The sequence below is a fragment of the Caenorhabditis elegans genome, chromosome V (assembly GCF_000002985.6).
Source record: "Caenorhabditis elegans chromosome V".
NCBI classification, from domain to species: Eukaryota; Metazoa; Nematoda; class Chromadorea; order Rhabditida; family Rhabditidae; genus Caenorhabditis; species Caenorhabditis elegans.
The window spans coordinates 4,094,105-4,114,775 of record NC_003283.11 but is presented as its reverse complement, the minus strand read 5'-3'; the positions used below and the strand labels follow the sequence as shown (position 1 = coordinate 4,114,775).

General features: G+C 33.6%; 6 protein-coding genes and 1 pseudogene across 9 annotated transcripts; 4 read left to right on the top strand and 3 right to left on the bottom strand.

The window, feature by feature from the left end:
* Positions 1 to 48: 48 nt before the first annotated feature.
* On the top strand, positions 49 to 1,441 carry srw-133 (G-protein coupled receptors family 1 profile domain-containing protein; the record flags this gene model as incomplete). Its single annotated transcript, NM_071743.2, has 5 exons — positions 49 to 140; positions 185 to 782; positions 924 to 1,147; positions 1,191 to 1,332; positions 1,379 to 1,441. The coding sequence occupies 5 exons, from the start codon at positions 49 to 51 to the stop codon at positions 1,439 to 1,441; spliced, it is 1,119 nt and encodes a 372-aa protein (NP_504144.2).
* Positions 1,442 to 2,159: 718 nt separating this feature from the next.
* srw-134 (G-protein coupled receptors family 1 profile domain-containing protein) lies at positions 2,160 to 4,142 on the top strand (the record flags this gene model as incomplete). The annotated part of the gene is made up of 5 exons (NM_001322550.1): positions 2,160 to 2,251; positions 2,297 to 2,894; positions 3,691 to 3,914; positions 3,964 to 4,091; positions 4,138 to 4,142. The coding sequence occupies 5 exons, from the start codon at positions 2,160 to 2,162 to the stop codon at positions 4,140 to 4,142; spliced, it is 1,047 nt and encodes a 348-aa protein (NP_001309503.1).
* A 660-nt stretch (positions 4,143 to 4,802) lies between these two features.
* clc-18 (DUF2975 domain-containing protein) lies at positions 4,803 to 6,114 on the top strand. The gene is made up of 4 exons (NM_001269104.2): positions 4,803 to 5,037; positions 5,088 to 5,173; positions 5,686 to 5,851; positions 5,919 to 6,114. The coding sequence occupies exons 1-4, from the start codon at positions 4,855 to 4,857 to the stop codon at positions 6,048 to 6,050; spliced, it is 567 nt and encodes a 188-aa protein (NP_001256033.1). The 5' UTR covers positions 4,803 to 4,854; the 3' UTR covers positions 6,051 to 6,114.
* Positions 6,115 to 6,637: 523 nt separating this feature from the next.
* Positions 6,638 to 8,403, top strand: srw-132 (annotated as a pseudogene). Its single transcript has 5 exons — positions 6,638 to 6,683; positions 6,773 to 7,370; positions 7,898 to 8,121; positions 8,167 to 8,308; positions 8,356 to 8,403. Coding segments are annotated over exons 1-5 (1,058 nt in total).
* A 128-nt stretch (positions 8,404 to 8,531) lies between these two features.
* srj-39 (Serpentine Receptor, class J) lies at positions 8,532 to 10,178 on the bottom strand (the record flags this gene model as incomplete). The annotated part of the gene is made up of 5 exons (NM_071740.1): positions 8,532 to 8,697; positions 8,812 to 8,981; positions 9,026 to 9,127; positions 9,377 to 9,745; positions 9,990 to 10,178. 5 exons carry the CDS (start codon positions 10,176 to 10,178, stop codon positions 8,532 to 8,534), a joined length of 996 nt encoding a protein of 331 aa, NP_504141.1.
* A 704-nt stretch (positions 10,179 to 10,882) lies between these two features.
* On the bottom strand, positions 10,883 to 12,909 carry srj-40 (Serpentine Receptor, class J; the record flags this gene model as incomplete). The annotated part of the gene is made up of 5 exons (NM_071739.1): positions 10,883 to 11,048; positions 11,519 to 11,688; positions 11,735 to 11,836; positions 12,076 to 12,444; positions 12,721 to 12,909. The coding sequence occupies 5 exons, from the start codon at positions 12,907 to 12,909 to the stop codon at positions 10,883 to 10,885; spliced, it is 996 nt and encodes a 331-aa protein (NP_504140.1).
* A 1,325-nt stretch (positions 12,910 to 14,234) lies between these two features.
* Positions 14,235 to 19,736, bottom strand: nhr-181 (Nuclear Hormone Receptor family; the record flags this gene model as incomplete). 3 transcript variants are annotated; one of them, NM_071738.2, is made up of 6 exons in its annotated part: positions 14,291 to 14,714; positions 15,221 to 15,333; positions 16,466 to 16,892; positions 17,016 to 17,147; positions 19,348 to 19,413; positions 19,484 to 19,736. In NM_071738.2, the coding sequence occupies 6 exons, from the start codon at positions 19,719 to 19,721 to the stop codon at positions 14,470 to 14,472; spliced, it is 1,221 nt and encodes a 406-aa protein (NP_504139.1). The 3 variants fall into 3 exon arrangements, 2 of the variants coding, with proteins under 2 accessions (NP_504139.1, NP_001317817.1); NR_138494.1 differs by lacking the exons at positions 19,348 to 19,413; positions 19,484 to 19,736 and having other exon boundaries at positions 14,235 to 14,714; positions 17,016 to 17,148; NM_001330828.1 differs by lacking the exons at positions 16,466 to 16,892; positions 17,016 to 17,147; positions 19,348 to 19,413; positions 19,484 to 19,736 and having other exon boundaries at positions 14,543 to 14,714; positions 15,221 to 15,255.
* Between the last annotated feature and the right edge of the window lie 935 nt (positions 19,737 to 20,671).

The following is a 20,671-nucleotide window of genomic DNA, read 5'->3' as shown; positions in this document are numbered from 1 at the left end:
ATTGTCAAGCAATACATTCATATTTCATTTTCTGAGAGAAAACAAATTATGGCACTATGCGATCAGCAATTTCAATATTTTTATCCAAATTTCCAGAATAAAACAGCAATTAGTTTATGCCAGTTTCAATTTAAATTAATGTAGGTTTACAGTTCAAGGGCTCCGTTTAACATTTTTGATTCAGTGAAATTGTGTCACAAATTTCGGCTTACGAGTACATCGCTTCATGTGTATGCTTTCTCATAAACGTTGTTCACATCCTTGTTCTGACTAGAAAATCAATGAGAACATCTTCAATTAATGTTATAATGACCGCAGTTGCTATATTTGATATTTGCTCATATCTACTAAACTTCGGAACTCTAGCCGTCAGAATTATCTCATCGTATTCAAAATGTTTCAATGAGTCGTCTTATCAAATGATATTCCTGAATAATTGTCTATTCTTTATCAACGAGTACGCCCGCCGATGTTCCACGTGGCTCTTATTCAGCGTTGCAGTAATTCGGACACTAGTTATTCGAAATCCAATGAGCCCCAAATATGCTAAACTGTCAAATTCATCTACTGCACTACGCGTGATCTTTGGAGTATCCATCATCTGCATTATTTTCTCTATTAATACTGCTCTCGAAAATGAAATTGAAATTATTGATAGAAAACCATCAGAATGCAATTCAAAAGGTGTTATATCATATGGACATGTTGTTTCCAAACTATTCTGGCAAAACGACGAGTTTTTACTGAAAATCTCTACATTCACCACTGCAATTGTTTCACATGTAAAGTTTTTGCTTATTTGAACTTGAGGAAGGAATAGTGGGTTTGGGGAAATTCCAGAAAAGTGTTGCTCTCATATAAATGGCTATCTATGTATTATGAAGACATATGTACATCTCATGACTTCTGAAATATTTTTTCAGATTATCCCGTGCATTCTTTTTCCAATAATCACTATTATTCTTATTAACGAACTCCGAAGAATCGATGTCAAACGAAAAAGCTCCACATCTTCCAATAAGGCTAAAGATTCTCAAAACAGAACAAAATTGGTTTTCTATAACACAATATTATTTCTCATCGCAGAGTTTCCTCTTGGCTTCAGTATGGCTGTTACTTGGTTTTTTGTCGATGTTCCCGGATTACAGTTAGTTCAGTTTTGAAAAATATTCCGAAAAGTATTGTTTCAGACTAATATTCTCATACTCCCAATATCTTTTTTCCGTGGTATTGACTATTAACACAAGTTCACATTTTGTCATTTGTATGCTTATGTCATCTCAATACCGGAACAATGCAAAGATCCTAATATTTAATGTTGAATTATTGAAGGTGAGTGTGTGATACAGGATTGTATAATTGTTGAAATAAATTTCAGAATAAAAAAGTCAGCATCAGCAGCTTATCGCAAACTGCTTCAAGTACACATTGTAAATATTAGGCATTCCACGAAGTCTCTACTCACGCTTTCTTGTACTAAACGTTTTAGTAATTTTGCCTTATTTTTGGGACATTATTTAAATACACTAATAATGATCTAAAACAACCAAATATCTCAATAAAGCACTCCAAACACTTTTAGATTTTTCATAATTTCCAGTCAAAGTTTTAGAAAATTTCCGAAATTTTGAAAAGTAGAAGCTTTTGAGGAAATCCGAAGCAATGTTGCATACTCCAACCCCTAAAATGTTTTAATACAAATAATTGAAACAAAATTAAAGTATAAAAATGTAGGAAGACAAATTTCTTTTGGTAGACTTAAAAAAAACTGAGTAATTGTCATTTTTTGAAAGTAAATAAACAATTTTCAAAAAATGTTTGAAAAGATTTTTTTTGAAATTCGATCATTTTGGCACCATAGGAGTAGTTTCTAATACTTGCCCCACTGGCGCTACTCCATCTTTAATTTGTTTATTTCTTACTTTTTTCCTGTGAATTTTCATGTTTATCAATTTTATAAACCGAGATTTTTGATTTGGCATGAAATTATAAGCCGATCAAACCATGAAGAATGCTGATCGGTCATAATAACATGTTATTAGACTAGTCTATTCCAATGCCATAAATTACATTCATTTATTGTAAATTCGATTCTTCACAAAGATCCGGCTTTCGGCATAACTTTTTTATCTGACGATCACAGCTGCTGAACAAACCGAATGGCACAATGCGACATACAATTTCATCAGTACTATCCTAAGTTTCAAAAAAAAACTGCGATTATCTTATGCCGATTTCAAGAGAATTTTGTGTAGGTTTACATTTTTAGGCAGAACTTGATTAGTTTTCATTTCAGTGCAATTGTGACCCAAATTACTAGCTACGAATACATTGCTTCTGTGGTGTGCTTCTTGATAAATATAGTTCACATTCTTGTTCTAACAAGAAAATCAATGAGAACGTCTTGTATCAACATAACCATGACAGCAGTTGCTATTTACGATATTTTCTCATTTTTTTCAACTTTCGAAGTCACTGCCATTGAAATTATCTCTCGGTATTCAAAATGTTTCAATACTATGTCCTATCATTTAGTGTCGGTCGATTTGCTCCTATACTTGGTTAATCAATACGCCCGCCGATGTTCTACGTGGCTCTTATTCAGCGTTGCAGTCATTCGAACGCTAGTTCTTCGAAATCCCATGAATCCTAAATATACTGAACTATCGAAGCCATCTACTGCACTACGTGTGATTTTCGGAGTTTCCGCCATCTGCATAATTTTTTCAATTAGTACAGTTTTCGAGAACGATGTTGGAGTTGTTGGAAAACAACCATCAAAATGTAGTTCACATGGTGTTTTAATGTATGCATTTACTATCAGTGATTTATTCTTGTTAAATGACGGACTTTTACTGAAAGTTTCCACATTCACCGCAGCGATTGTTTCACATGTGAGGTTTTTTACTAACTTATACTGTGCCATCAAAGCTATTAAGCCTATCCCTATTAAGTTTGAACTCATTTTTCCGCATCATGTTTGTAACATAATCAGCATCTCCTGAAAAAAACACAATTTTTAAATTGTGACAGAAATTTTTAGGAATTTGGTATGATTTTTAATGGAAAAATTCCATTGGAAAATTCGAGATTTATGGGATTATTCAAGTAGTGTCGAAAAATTGAAAAGTGTATTTAAATACAATTGTGCCGTAATATTCTGACATTTCTCACATTTTGCGTTCAATACATATTTTTGTGTCACATGATCAAAAAGTGTATTCAAATACTTTTTAAATTTTGGACACTTCTCAAATAACCCCATTAAACTCAGTTAACTGCAATCTGTTGAAAGAGCGGGTGCTCCGTTGGGAAGGGCCTCCCCAGCTGCTTCCATGTATTACCGGTGGACATCCCGGGTCCAGAAGGCGTGGCGCGAGAAGAACCGATTTCTGCCAATTTACGGTGCGATTATCTAAAATTTAGCTGTAAAATGCGAAAAAATTTCAACCAAGAAATTCGAACATTTTCGGTAGAGAATTTCAGTTTTTACATTGAAACACCCTAGTTATAGAAGTAAGGTCAGGCTGCTCAACAATTACATGGAACGTATTCTGAAACCTTGATGTGACGTTCAAAAATTAGTTTTTCAAACAAAAAAATAAAACAATTCTTCCGGGAAACTTGAAATTTAAAGGCGGCGGCTTCAGAGAATCAAGAAAACATAACCGATTCCCTGATATTTTTCAGATCATCCCATGCATAATCTTCCCAATCATCACTGTTTTACTAGTAAAAGAATTAAGAAAAACTGATGAAAGACGGAAAAACTCAACATCTTCCAAGAAAATCACAGATTCTCGAAAAACAACAAAGTTGGTTTTCTATAACACAATCCTATTCCTTATCGCTGAGTTTCCTCTTGGTGTGAGCATGGCAATTACCTGGTTTTTTGTAGATGTTCCCGGATTGCAGTCAGTTTAATTTTGAAACTCTACAAATCCATGTTATTTTTGTTTTCAGACTAATTTGCAACCACTGCCTATTTCTTTTTTCCATGATTTTGACAATTAACACATGCTCCCATTTTATTATCTCCATGCTAATGTCATCTCAATACCGGAAAACTGCGATGAACTTGTTTTCAATCGGTTGTTTTTCGAAGGGGGGCTTTCTAGTTCTATATTCAAATTTCAGAATAAAAAAAATCAGCGTTGTCAGCGCGTCAGCAATTACATAACTGCGACGGAATATTTCAATTGAGTCTAAATACCATATTATTACTTTTTTTCTACAGCTTACAATAAATAATTCAGTTTTTTGAGATTTTGCAATCATTTATGATTAAAGATGGAGTAGCGTAAATGAGGATTTTGCTCCAAAAAACATAGAATAGTATGAAAATCAGAAACTCCACGAAATAAATACAGAAACAAAACGTGGAAAATACATTAAAAAATCCAACTTAAAGAAATTTCTTTTTTGTCACCTCCTTGTTTGGATTTCCTCCAAAATGAGAACTGCAACCAATCAGCGATTCGCCCCGCCCAATATTGACCTAATCAGATAGACTGTTCAGAGTTCGAAGGTTCTATTAGTTTACTACTGAACTTTACATTTAGAATCTTTTTTCTATCTTCAAAAAGCTTAATACCGTACAATTTCGATCTTTGTGCTGATTGTGAGTTTAAATAATTTTGTACGGTATATTCACCACACGTCCTTTTTCGGGAAAATTAAAACAAATAAGGATTTTTCGGAAAAAAAATCTTGATCCATGAAACAAAATAATGCTTAATTTCAATTTTCACGTGATTCACTTTTCAAGCTGCGTGTATTTACAACCTCTATCAATAAAAACTATTATTCCCAACAATACCAAGTCACTTTGCCGTTTTACTTTGTGCTCGAAGAATGTATAACAGTCGTCTGGTATTCCTTGCATGCTTTGTGTTCTTGAGTTCCATCATGTACAGCGTTGGATTATTCTCTCAAAACTGGGTTGTTAGAACAAGATACATCTACCTGGACCAGAATCGAAACATGTTCACGTCCTATGTTGACTACATTGGAATTTTTCCACTCAAAGAAGATAAAGTAAGTGAAATGTTATTTTTACATTTCAGTTTTCAGTATTTCTCTTTCAGAGATATGGACTTTCTTTGGCTAAAGTTGCTGCTGGCATTTCTTTTGTCATTCATCTTATTCGTCTTATCGTTTTTGTTCCCTCATAGTAAGTTACTATATATTATTAAAAGGGTAAATAAGTTCCAATGTTTTTTGAAACTGTGGATATTTTATTTATTTATTTATTTATTATCATTTGAAATAAATTAAAAAAAGCCCCCAAGTGTCCCAACGAGAAGCCATTTCTTTCAGGCTTTTTTAAACTTTTTAAGCCCCTTTTAAAAGTTAAGCCCCAGGACTTGTTTACCACCCCAGTTATTTAATTAAAGAATAACGGATTAAAGGACTATCCGTTCTTTAAGTGCTATGCACTGCGAGTCAGGCACACTGCCTGGTGGTGATCATTAAGTAGTTATTTTGTATTCTAAACTTAGGGGGCAAATAGCTCAGTCGGTGGCTTAAATTAATAGTGGGTCTATTAATTTAAGCCACCGACTGAGCTATTTGCCCCCTAAGTTTAGAATACAAAATAACTACTTAATTTATGTGAAAATTCATAAATGTACTAACAAATACAACGGCAAAAATAACGAATGAATTCAATTCAATTATTTCCAGCTGTAAAGCAAGAGAATTAGGATTGGCCGGTGTTCGTGGAACATTTTCCGCAATTCTCGGAGTATCTATCGTTATTATGCTTCTTTCGCTGACGGGTTCGATTGGTTTAATGTCTCAAAATATAACCCACAATAAAAACGACAAATTGATGGAAGTTGAATATGAGGTTAGAATATAACTACACTATATTTTCTTGATTCAGTTTTTGTGATAATTAAACAAATAAATTTCAGGCTGGATATAGTCCGTATCTTTGCCTTATTTCTGGTCTTCTCGATTTGGCTGTTTGCATTGTTTCTGGAATGGTCGGTTGCTGTGATAGTAGATCAGGAATGAGTGAACAAGCAGTATCAATTCAAAAGTGATATCTCGTTTCTTGTGTTTTGAATGAGAATAAATGAATAAAATGAATGAACTTGATTATAATTGAAAACTTTTTCCAAAATTTGTACAAATAAAATAATGAAGTAACAATTGGAACGTGATGTCTCTACTAAGCCTTCCGCGCGGGTAAAAACTTGCCCTGATTTTAAAGATGGTATCATGATTTAAGTTTTATGGTGAAAAAATTATACAAACACATAAAACAACTTTGGTGAAGTTATAGCCCTAAGAACGTGTCCCCATAAATGTGGGCCACCCTGTACATTCTCACAAATTGGCTTGCGATGAGTAATTTAGTCTTTGTCCCGGAAATAATTCCGGTTCCCCAATTATCATATAAAAAACAAGGGAAATCAAAATAATCAACTATACGTCATGTTTTCGAGCTCCGCAAAAACTTAAATTACATGCAAAATGCATCCCTATAACTACTGACTCACAATAACATAGGTTAGGCGTTGTTAGTTTTTTATAAAGAAAATTATATTCTCCTATTGTGAATTCAATTTGTATTATTACTCTATGCTGTCATTCTCCATTTCCGCATTTTATTGAAAATACACTCAAAATGCCATACTGTGGTGAGCAATCTCAATATTTATACCCAAAGTTTGGTAATAGAACTGCGAAGAGTTTATGCGAATTTCAGAAGAAATTCATGTAGGCTGATGGTTTTCAGGGCCCGTTAGGATTTTTTTTGCAGATCGGTTGTATACCTAATTACAAATTATGAGTACATTGTATCAATTATTTGCTTTCTGATAAATATTGCTCATATCATCATTTTAACAAGGAAACCGATGCGAACTTCTTCAATTAACCTCATTATGGCGGCAGTCGCTGCATTCGATATTTTCTCATTTCTTTTAAATTTAGAGATCACTATTGTTGATATAATCTATTCTTATAATGCCTGTTTCAATGATTCTTCATATGCCGCGGTGCTGATAAATTCGTTACTCCATCAACTGAAGGAGTACGCACGGAGATGCTCCACGTGGCTTCTATTTTCAATTGTGACAATCCGAACCCTAGTTATTCGAAATCCAATGAGCCATAAAAATGAGAAATTGTCGAACTCGTCTGCCTCATTTTCTGTGATTTTTGGAGTATCCGGCACTTGTACTTTATTCTCAATTATCTATTTTTTTGAGAATAAAATTAAAAAAATTGGCGTTTTACCATCAGAATGCAATTCAAAAGGAGTGGCATTCTACGGGCAAGTTGTCACCAATTTATTTTGGAGAAATGATGGATTTTTATTGAAAGTTTCCACGTTCACAACTGCACTATTTTCTCATGTGAGTTTTTTCGATTTTAGTTTGATTTATCTGCTATTTATGTTTGCTCTGTAAGCTCTGAGCAACACAAAAAAGTTTTATAAGCGTGCAGCCGACATCATGCGGGTTCACTCGCGCCCGCATATCTTTTCTTCGTCGCATCTAGAATTTTTGCGGTAGTACAATAGGAGTACACAGGAGTAAAATAGATTTACAATGAATATACAGCTGTTCCACCCAGTCGGAGTAGGCCGTGCATACACGTGGTGTCAGGCTATCCTTATACAGCTTGATCTACAAGAAATGTGGGATTTTTTTCCCAGAAAAATTGTGACGTCAGCACGCTCTTAACCATGCGAAATCAGATTAGATGCCTGCGTATCACCTCCCACATTTTTCGAAGAACAAAGCGAAATGGGACTTTCTGACTCCACGTGTGCATAGAATCGGCCCATAGTTCGGTTTTTCGAATTTCATAATTGAAATTATTCGAAAAACTGACTAGTAGAAGTAACAGAGCATAACAGTTGCCGCATTATTTTTTTCAGATCATCCCCTGCATCATCTTTCCATTAATCACTATAGTACTTGTAAAAGAAATAAGAAAAGCGGAAAAAAGAAGGAAAGTCTCAACATCTTTCAATAAAACCAAAGATTATCGAAGAACAACACAACTTGTCTTCTATAACACAATATTCTTCTTTGTTGCCGAGTTTCCTCTTGGTGTGAGCATTGCGATCACTTGGTTTTTTATCGATACTCCCGGGTTGCAGTAGGTCAAATCTCTAGTTCCACAACAATTATCAAAAACTTCCAGACTCATTTTCCTATACTGTCGATATCTTTTTTCGATGCTTTTGACTATTAACACAAGTTTCCATTTTGTTATTTGCATGCTAATATCATCACAATACCGTGATACAGCGTTGAAGTTGATTAGTTTTGATACTACACCTAAAGTGAGTTTTATCAGAATTCCTTATGAAATTAAAAATTTTAATTTCAGAGAAGCAAAATCAGCGTTGTCAGTATATCGTCAATTCCACAGTTATAAATGTTTTTAACCTAATTTTAAATTTAAAACTTTTTTTTGAAAAATATATCATTGAAAAAAAATAGCCTGAAGGGACAGAAAAATATATCATTTTTAACATAAGTAAAAAAAACCGAAGAAAAATTCCATCACTTGGTTCGGGAAGCATTACTAGGTTTTTCAAAGAAACCAGAAGAAATTGAACTCAAAAAACGGAAAATTCGGGTTCGGAAGATGGGGAGGCATAAGATGATAGCAATTGGATCGACGAATGGAAAAATTCCAAAGGCACTGACTTCATAATAATTGAAGGCTCTGTAATTAACTATATGATTTTCCTTTACGTAGAACTATGTACATGTAAGCACGAGGAGATTATTTCTAGTTTCAGATTCAGATAATGACGACATTTAAATCAAACATCTATACCTTGGCAATTCAATTCCAAACATTGGAATGTACCAACAGAAGAGACACGGTGCAAAGCTGATCACAATGGGTATAGTTGTTTGAACGATTAGGGCTCGAAAAAGTTCAAATTGGAAACGTGCAGTTTTCTTGCTAGCCGTGATAGACATGTTGTTGAGCTTGTTGATAATCTATAACTTTCCAAAAAAATTCAATTATTTCAAAGAAAACCCACCATTCTACTCAAAACTATGAATTTGATGATTGTCAGGACAGAGATAGAAGTGCATGTTAGTATGGCAATCCATGTTCGTTTTACGACACTGTTCGGCACTTCCTTAAAAAATGATTTTGTGACTTTACATACTATGTAGTACTTTTATGTTATATGTTCAGATAGCATGTACCATTGCTGATCATAATCAGAAATTCTGAAAAAAACGTATTGACCGGAAATTAGATGTTTTGCTATGCATTTTCAGAACGTCTAACAACGATATATTAACGTCACATGTTTCCTGTTTTGCTAATTTGCTTTTACGGAAACGCATCACGATGCGGCACCAGGAACATTGGAAGAACCTACATGAAAAACGCCTCCAAGAATATTGAAATCAATTGTTTCGTTCCCAAAAGTTCTTCTTATACCAGGAGTCACATACTGTCTCATTTCAAACTCGGCACGCGTGAAGTACAAGCAAGTCAGGTGCCACACAGAAAAATGAAAGACCGATGCAAAGATCGATCCGGTCATGTACCAATGGAAGTTGTTTCGTGTTAGAGAAGAATTCTGGATGGCCAAGTATCGGTATATGAAATGAACCAGGATCAGGGCAAATGTGGTGCCCACCAACGAGCAACGTGCAGACAACAAACTGAAGTTGAAGTCGGAGAGTTCCACAAACCAGCCATCTCTCAGAATCACTATGAAGCAGTAACGGTATGTTATGATGTCCTGAAAATAAATTTTTAGGAACACGCAAACAATTTTTAGCAAAACTGTGAAATTTTATTTTTTGCAATTAAGCGCAGGCTGTGTAATTAAAATGGTTGATCTTGTTTTCCGCATGAATTATGAAGCATATTAAATATCTGGAATGCAAAATTTGTCCAGATGACTCTAGCGCCAACTATCAGCATACGAAGTCATTTTGAACCTTTTAAGGTTTTTTAAGTAAAAAATTTGAATAAAAACTTACAATTGGAACGACTATGTTCACAACTGAATACGTTAGATTGAAAAGTGCAAAATACAAAAGGAGAAACCGATAGTTTCCGAATTTATTTGAACTTTCTGTAAAAATCAAATAAATGAAAATAGGGTTCACGACCCACGCCAAAGCACATGAGATTCTTGGCAGAAAAACGTAGATCCAGTTGGTGAGCATCGCTTGAAAACTAAAAATGGCAAATTGGAAACCGAATTGGATGTGTTTTGGCAAGATATGGGCGGGCATACAAGTTCCGGTACCAACTCTCCTGCTAGAAAGGAAATTGGGTAAAATGATCATTCAATAACTCCCAGTGTTCCAAGAATTTTTTGACTGAAAGTGTATTGTTTTAGGCTACTGTACAAACGGTGTGTTTTACGCTACTCTCTGACTAGAACTTTGATGATTGAAAAATTTTGGAAATTACTGAAATAGTGCATTTCTATCAAGCTAAATTTGACTTGAACAGTTAAAAGTGGAGTAACATGGGATTTTGCTTTAAAGTAGTCTGGAAATCTGAATTACCTCAAACGGAAAAAAATTTGAAAAAAACCCCAAGAATGAATGTATCCAACTTTTAAAATCGCGGTAATTTTGGTTGATCTCCCTATTTGAATCCTCCTAGAAATCTTTTGGTGAGCATTGCTTAAAAAACTGCATGACCAATCAGCGATTAGCTCGACCGATTTATTAACCAATCAGACGGTTCAGTAATTTCTAAAGTAATGCCAAGAAAACTGCAAGGGGTTTTTTAGTAGGAGTATTATGAAGTTATTAGAATTTATTAAAAAATAATAAAGTTTTGTGGTTTTAATGTAATAATGCATATATTAAAAAAATATCATGGAGTATACAAATATATTGCAATTTATTAAGAAAAATTATTTGGTTGGTGAAGCACAACTGGGTTTTTCAGAGGAAACTGAAGCAATTGAACTCAAAAAACTAAAAACTCGGGCTCGGAAGATGGGGAGGCATAAGATGATTGCAATTGGATCGACGAATGGAAAAATCCCAAAAGCACTGACTTCATAGTAGTTAAACGGTCTGTAATTTGATGTGAATATTTTTTTTTTCATTGAAATCAATTTTCAAGTCAGTTTTGCATTGGAAGCTTCATTTGTTAGACGAGAATTTTCAGTAATCCAAATTTGTTGATTTATTTTTATTATGACAATTTTTGAATTTGCAGCCAAAAAGACGCACCTGAATTTTTATTTCAGTCAAATTTCAAAAATGTTGAACTTCGCTATTTTAGGTCTTCAAACATTCGACATCGCTATAAGTTTTCAAAAAGTTTTTTTTTTCTGTGAATTTAGCAATTTACCAACACTTTCTCTGAAAATATCCAAAAATCTTTTAAAAAATTTGCGGTATTTTGTCATGTGATCGGTCATTTCGAGTTTTAATGGTCGTGCATGAAAAAATCCCCACTGGAGCTATTCCTCCATTAAATGAAGATTTTTCAATTAAAGAATTGTTATGGCGGTATATTCAACCCGATTCAGTATAGTCACCTTGGCAACTCGATTCCAGAAATGGGAATGAACCAACAAAACAAACACGGAGCAAAACTGATTACAATTGGTATGGTCGTTTGAACGATCAGAGCACGAAGAAGTTCAAATTGGAAACGTGCAATTTTTTTGCTTACCGTGATGGACATACTGTTGAGCTTGTTGATTATCTAAAACTTTCAAAAAAAAAATTAAATTAATTCAAAGGAAACCCACCATTCTACTCAAAACAATGAATTGTGTAACAGTCAGAACGGAGATAGATGTGCATATTGCCACGGCAATCCAAGTTCGTTTTATGACATTGTTCGGTACTTCCTAGAAAAATAATTTGATTTTTGAATTTGATATGTAATTTTTTTGGGCTATAAATCTACTTGAACTATTATAATACTCCGAGCAGTTGGAGCAACTGTTCAAAGCACTAATCAAAAGACCCCAAAATGCTTGATAACCGGAAATTTAAAGTTCTGTTCTACTGTATATGAGTTTCGGTTTCTTTTTTCAATTTTACGTTTGATGAAAACATTACGCTATTGAAAAAAAAAACAACCCACATGAAAAGCACCTCCAAGAATATTGAAATCAATTGTTTCGTTACCAAAAGTTCTTCTTATACCAGGAATCACATACTGTCTCATTTCAACCTCAGCATGCGTGAAGTACATGCAAGTCAAGTGCCAAATAGAAAAATGGAAAACTGAGACAAAGATCGATCCGGTCATATACCAATGAAAGTTTTCTCGTGTCAGAGAAGAATTCTGGATGGCCAAGTATCGATATACGAAATGAACAAGGATAAGAGCGAATGTTGCACCGACCAATGAGCAACGTGCTGACAACAAGCTGAAGTTGAAGTCGGAGAGTTCCACAAACCAACCATCTCTCAGGATTACCATGTAAGAGTAACGGTAGGTTATGATGTCCTAGAACATTACAACGACTATTTTTACAAAGACTATGCCGATCTGTTTTTTTTCTTAATGAGCGCTTGATTTCTTAACATAGAAGATGAAATTAAAAGCGTCTAATTTTATAATTTTGAAAGGCGTGAAACAATTTTCGTCAAAATTTTATCACTTTTCAAAGATAGCTAATCGACATTCAGAAGTTAGTCTTGAGGCCTCTTTTTGAGTAAATCAAACATTAGGCTCGAGCGTCGCCTGCTTATTAGTAAGTACGCTTTAAAAAAATAAACTCACAATTGGAACAACTATATTTACAATTGAATAGGTTAGATTGAAAAGTGCAAAATACAAAAGAAGAAACCGATAGTTTCCGAATTTATTTGAACTTTCCGTAAAAATCAAATAAATGAAAATAGGGTTTACAACCCATGCCAAAGCACAGGAAATTCTTGGCAGAAAAACGTAGATCCAGTTGGTGAGCATTGCTTGAAAACTGAAAATAGAGGACGAGGAACTGCTTTTATTGTGTTATTGAGGGGCGTGTGCACAGGTTCCGTGAGATATACAGTCAGAAAGGATATTAGGTGGAATGATCGTTCAAAAATACATAATGTCATGTTAGTTATCAATTTCAAAGTTTATATGCTACTGTACAAATAGTGTGCTTCGGAGTAATATCCGGTATTATCACAGTAGAAAAACAGCCATATACAGGTTATTGGGCGATATGATCGTTCAAAAAGACATAGCGTTATGATAAACATTTTTGTGCCGGGGAAGTGGTTCTATTGAACATTTGGTGTTTTTCAGCTTCTTCCTGGTCAGTACATCGATCTCATGAGCAAGGTATATCGAGAAGTGCATTCACATTTCTCGATATCCGGCAAGTTCGGGCAATCGACAAGTTGCCGGTTTGCCAATTTGCCGGACATTTTCATTTCCATCAATTTGCCGATTCGTCGAATATCGATTTTCCGAAAGTCTTTAGAGAGACTTTTTTTTAAGACGGAAACACTTAAAACTGTGCATTTTTGAATTTTTTCTCGTTTTCTTTAGATATTTTCATATAACTTGCTAACTTTTCAAATTAGATATAGGAGCATTCATAAGATGCGTACAATTTTGCCGATTAAAATTGAAATTCTAAAAAAAAACACATGTGGGACACTTCAATTTGCTGAAAATTTTTGCCAATTGCCGATTTGTAAATTTTCAATTTCGGAAATTTGCTAATTTGCCGGAAATTTTCAGTTTCGGAAATTTGCCGATTTGCCGGAAACTTTCAATTTCGGAAATTTGCCGATTTGCCGGAAATTTGCCGATTTGCCGGAAACTTTCAATTCCGACAATTTTCCGATTTGCCGGAAATTTTCAATTCCGGCAATTTGCCGATTTGCCGATATGCCGGAAATTTTCAATTTCGGAAATTTGCCGATTTGCCGATTTTTTTTGTGAGGGTTTTTTTCATTTTCCGAAAAATTAGGTTTGAAAATAGCCAAAAATGTCCGGCTATCGGCAATTTCGTCAATTTCGGCAATTGCCGAAAATTGCCGGTTGCCGAAAATTTCCAAAACCGGCAATCGCCAAAATTACCGGTAATGTTCAATTGCCGCTCACCCCTGATATGAATGTAAAATTGCTTTTCTCATTAGTCAGCTAATAGAAAATCCCTTTCCTCCTTAAAAACAATTAATTTGAAACAACACCGTACTCAACTTCCCGTTCAATGTTTTTCTGATGATTGGTCGCTTTGCAAATTTAGAGATCGTATTGAAAACAATGTTTCGGAGAAAGTGATCACTCGTATTGACCATTGGTTTCTTATTGTCCGGATATTTGAGAAACTATAGAACATAGAACATTATGAATTGATTGGTTTATCAATTTTTTGGAAGAGATAATAATAAATTGGAAGGAAAATCGTGAATAATAATCACAATGAGGTAGATATGAGTAATAGTGAGATTTTGGAAGTTTTTAAAAATAAAAAATAAATAGAATAAATTAACAGAATGTACAGACAAGCACCAGGAGTAAATGTAACTAGGAGAGCAAAATGTTCCTCACATATGGGTCAAAAGTCATCAAATGGAACATATCAGAGACTCTTGTTTGATTATAAATTGCCTTGACACCACATCGAATTGAGCTGATCAACAGAATTATTTCCCCGAATCGTTCTGGACCCGCGTCGGGAGATCGTTGAATTGAATGATCCATGAGTTCTGACATACATTTGTTGTGCAAATATTGTAGATCTTTGTAGGTTACGTGACCCGGGAATGATGCTGAAAAGTACTTTAATTTAAAGAAAATGTTGGAGAAATACCTAATGATTTCTCGTTATTGTAATAAAAAATTTCCCCGACTTGTTTGGAGATCAAACTATTTTCTATTAATTTTTGTAAATTTTCTTTTACATTAAAAAACATAGGATAACTTTTTCTTCCCCTATTATACTTTTTGAAGTACGCCGAAAACATAGTTTTTTTTTTCAATTTTTATATTTTAATTTTGTTTAAATTATTTGTATTTAAAATTTCTAGGGGTCCAAATCTGAAGCAATCTTCGAAATTTCTCAAAAAGTCTAAAATTTTGGAAAATTAGGTAACTCATCATAAGTTTGACTGGAAATTATGAAAACTCCAATTTTTAGAGTGTCTTACTTTGATGCTCGGTCATTTTGGATTTTTATAATTGTAGTTCGACAAAATTCATACATTTGAAAATTCTTTGGCATTATTTAACAGGAATCCACTTGAAAATTAATTTGAAAAATATTTTCAAAACTCACGAGTTAGTAAAAGTACAGTCTTGAGAATGGCACATTCGAACTCGTCAATATGTAGATTTTTGAACGGATCGCTTACACATTTCACAAGTTCGTTGACGAAAGAATGATGAAGCCTGCAAAAGTGATGAAATTGATTATGTAAAATTTAAAGTTTTAGATTTCAATTTTTTTTTGTTCAAAATTCCCGAAATTTTTCATTGCTGTTAATTGCCAAAATTATCAAAATATAGAAACACTTTCTCTTAAAAATCTATAATAAAATATCAAAATTACTACGTTAATTTCTTTGATTTGTGAATCAAATTTTTGATTATTTGATTTACAAATTAAACTGTGAAAATTTCAGCGCACCACCGATCGCTCCTAGTTTCAAATTGAGGAATTGAAATTGTTTCACTACAAGGTTATAGGAAAATCCTTCAATTCAAAATGTCGTTTTTCTTCCTATCTATTTGGTAAATCTTATGAGATACGCGGGTAGTCACAAAATGCTAGCAGAAACTCCAGGAATGCAAAGCATATCAATTAAATAAAGGTTTGACAATAGGTCATCAAAAATTTTTGTAGTTTTTGTCACTTAATGAGATTCATATGTGTATTTTTTCATTTTTTTAAAGGCTTGGCTTTTGCAAAACACATAAAAAACAATTTATTTGTCAGAAATTTGAGGCAAATCTTGGTTTTTTTTTTTGGAAATTTTGAAGTCCTTATATCAATTATAAAATTGGTTTCAATTGCTACTTAAGCTGAAATAAATTTTCTACATGTTCGATCAACATAAAAATTATTGGATTTTTAAAAATTGTTTAAGTAAAGTGCCTGAATGGGAATTTTGATAAAATTCCGAAAAAGCACCAAAAAAAAAACATTATTAAACGAGTAAAAAGAAAGTCTTGTTTGATTTTCATAATCCTGTTTGAATTTCTTCCAAAATGAGAACTGCAAGACCAATCAGCAATTTTCTCCGCTCTCTTTTTAATCAATTAGATAAAGTTTGCGGAGTTCGAAGCCGCTGATTGGTCCGAAAGTGGGCTCGATTTGGTGGTAATTCAAACAGGTAATTTTGTAAAAATTGAAAATACGTTTTTTAACCGTTGGAATTTTCATTATTTATAATTTTTGTTTTCGTTTTAATTTTGTGGTATTTCATAATTTTCGGCAATTAAAATAAATATTTTATTGTTCCATTCGCACTACTTTACCTTTCAGTGAAGGTTTTTTTTTAATTTCAAGAACAAAACTCACTCTGCTTTTTGTTCCGCATTTTCCTTCATTGCATCCTCAACTGAAAGTGCGAAAAAGTAATTTGGATGCATAAAAGTCTCGTTTTGCAATAACCAGAATCCTTCGTCAGCCCTTTGTGCAGTTTTATACCCTTGATCGATCAACAGAAATGCGAATCCGAATTCTGACAAAACCGAGTTCTTATCCGTCTGGCTCAACCGTCGATATGGCTCAAACTGGTTTCCCCACTCATTCGCATTTTCGAGTCCTAATTTTAGCACAAAGTTGATGTCGCTGGCTCGGGCTCTTTTGTGGTACTTTCCAGAATTTTTCATTTGAAAACAACCAATCGTGTCGATGTGATGGATACCGTACGCCTCGTGTTGCGAGCGTTGATCGTGTTGAAGGCGGACGAGACTGTCAATGTCAAACGTCGTGTTTGAATATTCTGAAATTGTTTTAAAATTAAATTATTTAAAACATTATCACCATCATAAATCCAGTTATAATCTCCCAACTGGCGCTACTCTGCCATTAAGGAATTCACGAGAAAAAAACCCACAAGACTCACCTCCAGTATCACTTTCACAGCTCGAATGTGGGCTCGACAGGAAATTGAGAGCAACATCGATTGATTGGCTAATGTCATTCGTGAGTATAGTCTTTGGCTTGCGTGGTCCAAGAAGATCTCGTCGTTGAATAGCTGAAATAAATAGGAGAATGGAAGAGTGACACTAAGGAAATGTGCAGGTGCTACACTTTGTTTCGATGGTCCCGAGTGTGGTGGTGTTTTTTTTATTGCCGGGTTATTTTGTGAATATGAGAATGCCTACAGTTGTGGCGCTCTAAATTATTAGTAAATTTAAAATAGCACCGACTGATGAATTTTCGCGCCTATTTCTAAAATTGCATTGCATTAAATCTTCTATTTTCTATTTCTATTTTAATGATACAGTAGAAAATCGCTAAGAGATATTTTGCGCAAAAAATGTAGACATTTTTATCTTCTGATGACTTCGATATACTACTTCAAGAAAATCCCGAAATTAAAATTAAAATAAACAATCTAAAATTGATTCCAAAAATTATTTAGGCCCTGATTTTAATTTGGAAATGAGACAGTTTTACGCTATAAAATTAGTTTTGAATTAATTTCTCTGTCATTGTTATTTTGCTGCTTTTCAGTACACTGATCAGCACAGTTTCTGATCAGTTTCAGTACATGCATTTTTTATTTCCTATTATTTTCGGCCAATTTTAACATTTTTCCAACCAACTTCAGTGACCCACACCTTTTTAACCATCTCAAGGAACTTCTCACATATTTTGACAACTTTTCAACAAAGTTTAGCAAGCCGACTTTTCCGATTTGCATTTCTAAAGTTGCTAAAGGAAGTTAATAAACTGTCAACATTGCAAGGCGGTTTTGGATTACGGTAGTTTTGACGATGGAGATTGGTTCGTTAAGTCCTTTTCGAAGTGCGCTTCCAACAAAAAAAAAAGTCGCAGATAAGATCTTTATTGAATCGGGTTTTGTGAGAGGGCTGCATGTTAATTGAAAATGATTGTATGTAGTGTTGTTTAAAAAATAAAATTATTATCTTTTTCAAGGGGGGCTTTTTTGCTGTTTCTTTTTGCATTTAGCATTCGAAATCTTCATCTGTGTCCCATTTAAAAAGCTTTAAATAAAATTTGAACCACGTTGTACGCTTGTAAACTCCGGCAGCCTCTGCGGAACAAAAAAGTCCAAGGATCGATTGATAAATTTCGAGAGTAGTCGGTTGGGTGGCAATTGGAAAACTTTGCCAATTTGGAAATTCGAAAACTCGAAAAATAATCGCGTTCAATAATTTTTAAAAGTAAAAAAAATCAAAAAAACATTTTCTAATTCCACAATTGCCGAGTATGAAAATATTCACTTTCGAAAATCCCAGAGTGTGCAGTCTGACCATTAAAGTTTTGATATTCTAAAAACTAGCAAGAAATCATTTCAATTACGAACGGGTATATGATTCTTCGGCTAACAACCCGGAACCATGATTGTAATCGCTTCACTTTTATTATTTCTCAGCTTAATTCTTGTGTATAGTTTGGACGCCGTCCAGTGGAAAGTGTAAGACAGTGGAAGATAATAATTAAACTAGAAATGTAAGATTGTAATAAAAATTTACAGAAGTGTAATACGAATACTTGAATTAACTAATGTCTGTACTTTTTAGAAAGTAAATTACCAAGTGTTGTTATTTAAAAATTTCTATCTAAAAAAGGTAAAACTTATACTTCCAAAGTTTTATCAGTGTCGGTTGGAAATCTTCAAAAAAAAAATTTAAAAGTAAGCTTTAAAATTTTCCTTTTTTGTCGGTGTTTTGTACCTATAGAGAAATCTAATATATTATCAAAAAACGGGAAATAAACTACCAAAATGTCTTTTTTAATTAATTTTGAGAAACTTCAAAAATCACTTAAAAATAATTGTTTTAAAACAAAATGAGAGTTTTGGAAAGGTTACAAAAAGTGAAATTATAGACATTTGCTTTTTAAAGTTTTCAAATTTTGAAAAATTAAAAAAGTTCTCTCACAAAACCTGTTTGATTTTATAAATACAAAAAAAGGTGGAATACTTCGGAAAAAAAATCGATAATCTCAGCGTAAAATTTTTTTGTTTGAATTACAGAAATTGACTAAATGTGAAAGGTTTTATCGATGGCTCAATTTTAATGATAATATTTTTCCAAAAAATCAGTTTTTGAGAAAACATCGACTCAAAAACTAAATTTTTATTGATAAATTGCAACACTGTTTTTCATTAATTTTTGTTTCTGCTCTTGATACATTTTGTTTAAATTTTGAATTAATTTTACAAGCATCCCACGTTTCCAGTTTCTCCCCATCATTAAACTAACCCTCCGGCTTCATTCCAACATGGGAACATTTTCGTAATCGACAGCATCGGCAGACGCATCGTGACGCTAAATACGATGATTGGAAATTTTCAAATCAACAAAAAGTCTAATGAATCATTTCATAAAACACACTTACCAAAGGTGATGACACAGTTCCCTTTCTTCCAGCACTTGTACTGACTCTTGTTGATGACGGCCCGACGAAAAAAGACGATACAACCGAGGCAGGCAGGCGCACCGTACCGTTTCCCATTAACCGAATCGCCACAAACAGCGCAAGACTCAGATGACGTGGATGGTGATGACGACATAGAAGATGTTGATACGGATGATGACGAGGATGATGGTCGAGGATCCAGAAACGATGTTAGCATAATTCTGAAGTAAATAAAAAAATTTAGAATGATAAAAATTAAGAAGACAATAATACAAGAGATCAAAATATGACAAAACACCAATGAACAGTTTTCCAAGAATGCATTGTCAATCTGCACGCGAAATTTTGTGTCTTGTTTGATCCTAACAAATACGGTTCGCCCCGTCTCCTAGTAGCGCCATTCATTCAGACAGGATCTTCCGTTTGTATATTTCTCACGTCACTCTCTCATCTTTCCACAACGTCTTCCTACTTGTTCTGTGTACATTTGATCTTTCTTTTTCTTTGATCTATTCATTTACAGTACTGAATTTGCATTGGAGGTCAATAGAACAAAAGTTGAAATGGTCAGTAATATTTGAGAGTTGATCAAAATAATTTTTGTTTCAAGCATTTTTTTCTGTAGTAGGAAACCAAGCTTTAATTAGACAATTTACCAAAAACTGAAAAATGGACAACCTGCTAACTTTTGCCCATACAATTTAGCATGAGAATTTTTTTCTCAAAACTCGAAAAATAGAATCAACATGTTTGTGAAAAATTCAATGACATAGTCACAGTCTTGTTTTCTTCAAAGTTTCACCAAGGCTCATCAAGAGATATTTAATTAACGAAAACACGTCAGCAAACAGTCCGCATTAATCTTTAATCTGAAATATTTGTTGTTTCCTGGCAAAACATGGTAAATTGTGAGAAAACATTTTGAACTTGAATTTCTACATCAAAAAATCAGGTAACATTGATTTTTTGAAAATTTAAGTTAAAAAATTGCCTTTCAAATTTTTGGCTTAAAATATTCCAACTTTTGTGGTGATTCTGCAGAAAATTTAAAAAAAAATTGAATTCATTCGCAAACATTTTTACGTTGAAAACTTTCCAGAAAGTTGTAAAAAATACAATTAAAAAATGTTTTCTTTCTTTTTATATTTCCATTTTGCGTAGCACCCC

Excerpts from the sequence above, each read along its gene's own strand:
- clc-18 (NM_001269104.2), top strand. The coding sequence starts at position 4,855 with ATGTATAACAGTCGTCTGGTATTCCTTGCATGCTTTGTGTTCTTGAGT. Across the intron at positions 5,038-5,087 it reads TTCCACTCAAAGAAGATAAA|AGATATGGACTTTCTTTGGC; the intron begins GTAAGTGAAATG and ends TTTCTCTTTCAG. Across the intron at positions 5,852-5,918 it reads TGATGGAAGTTGAATATGAG|GCTGGATATAGTCCGTATCT; the intron begins GTTAGAATATAA and ends AATAAATTTCAG.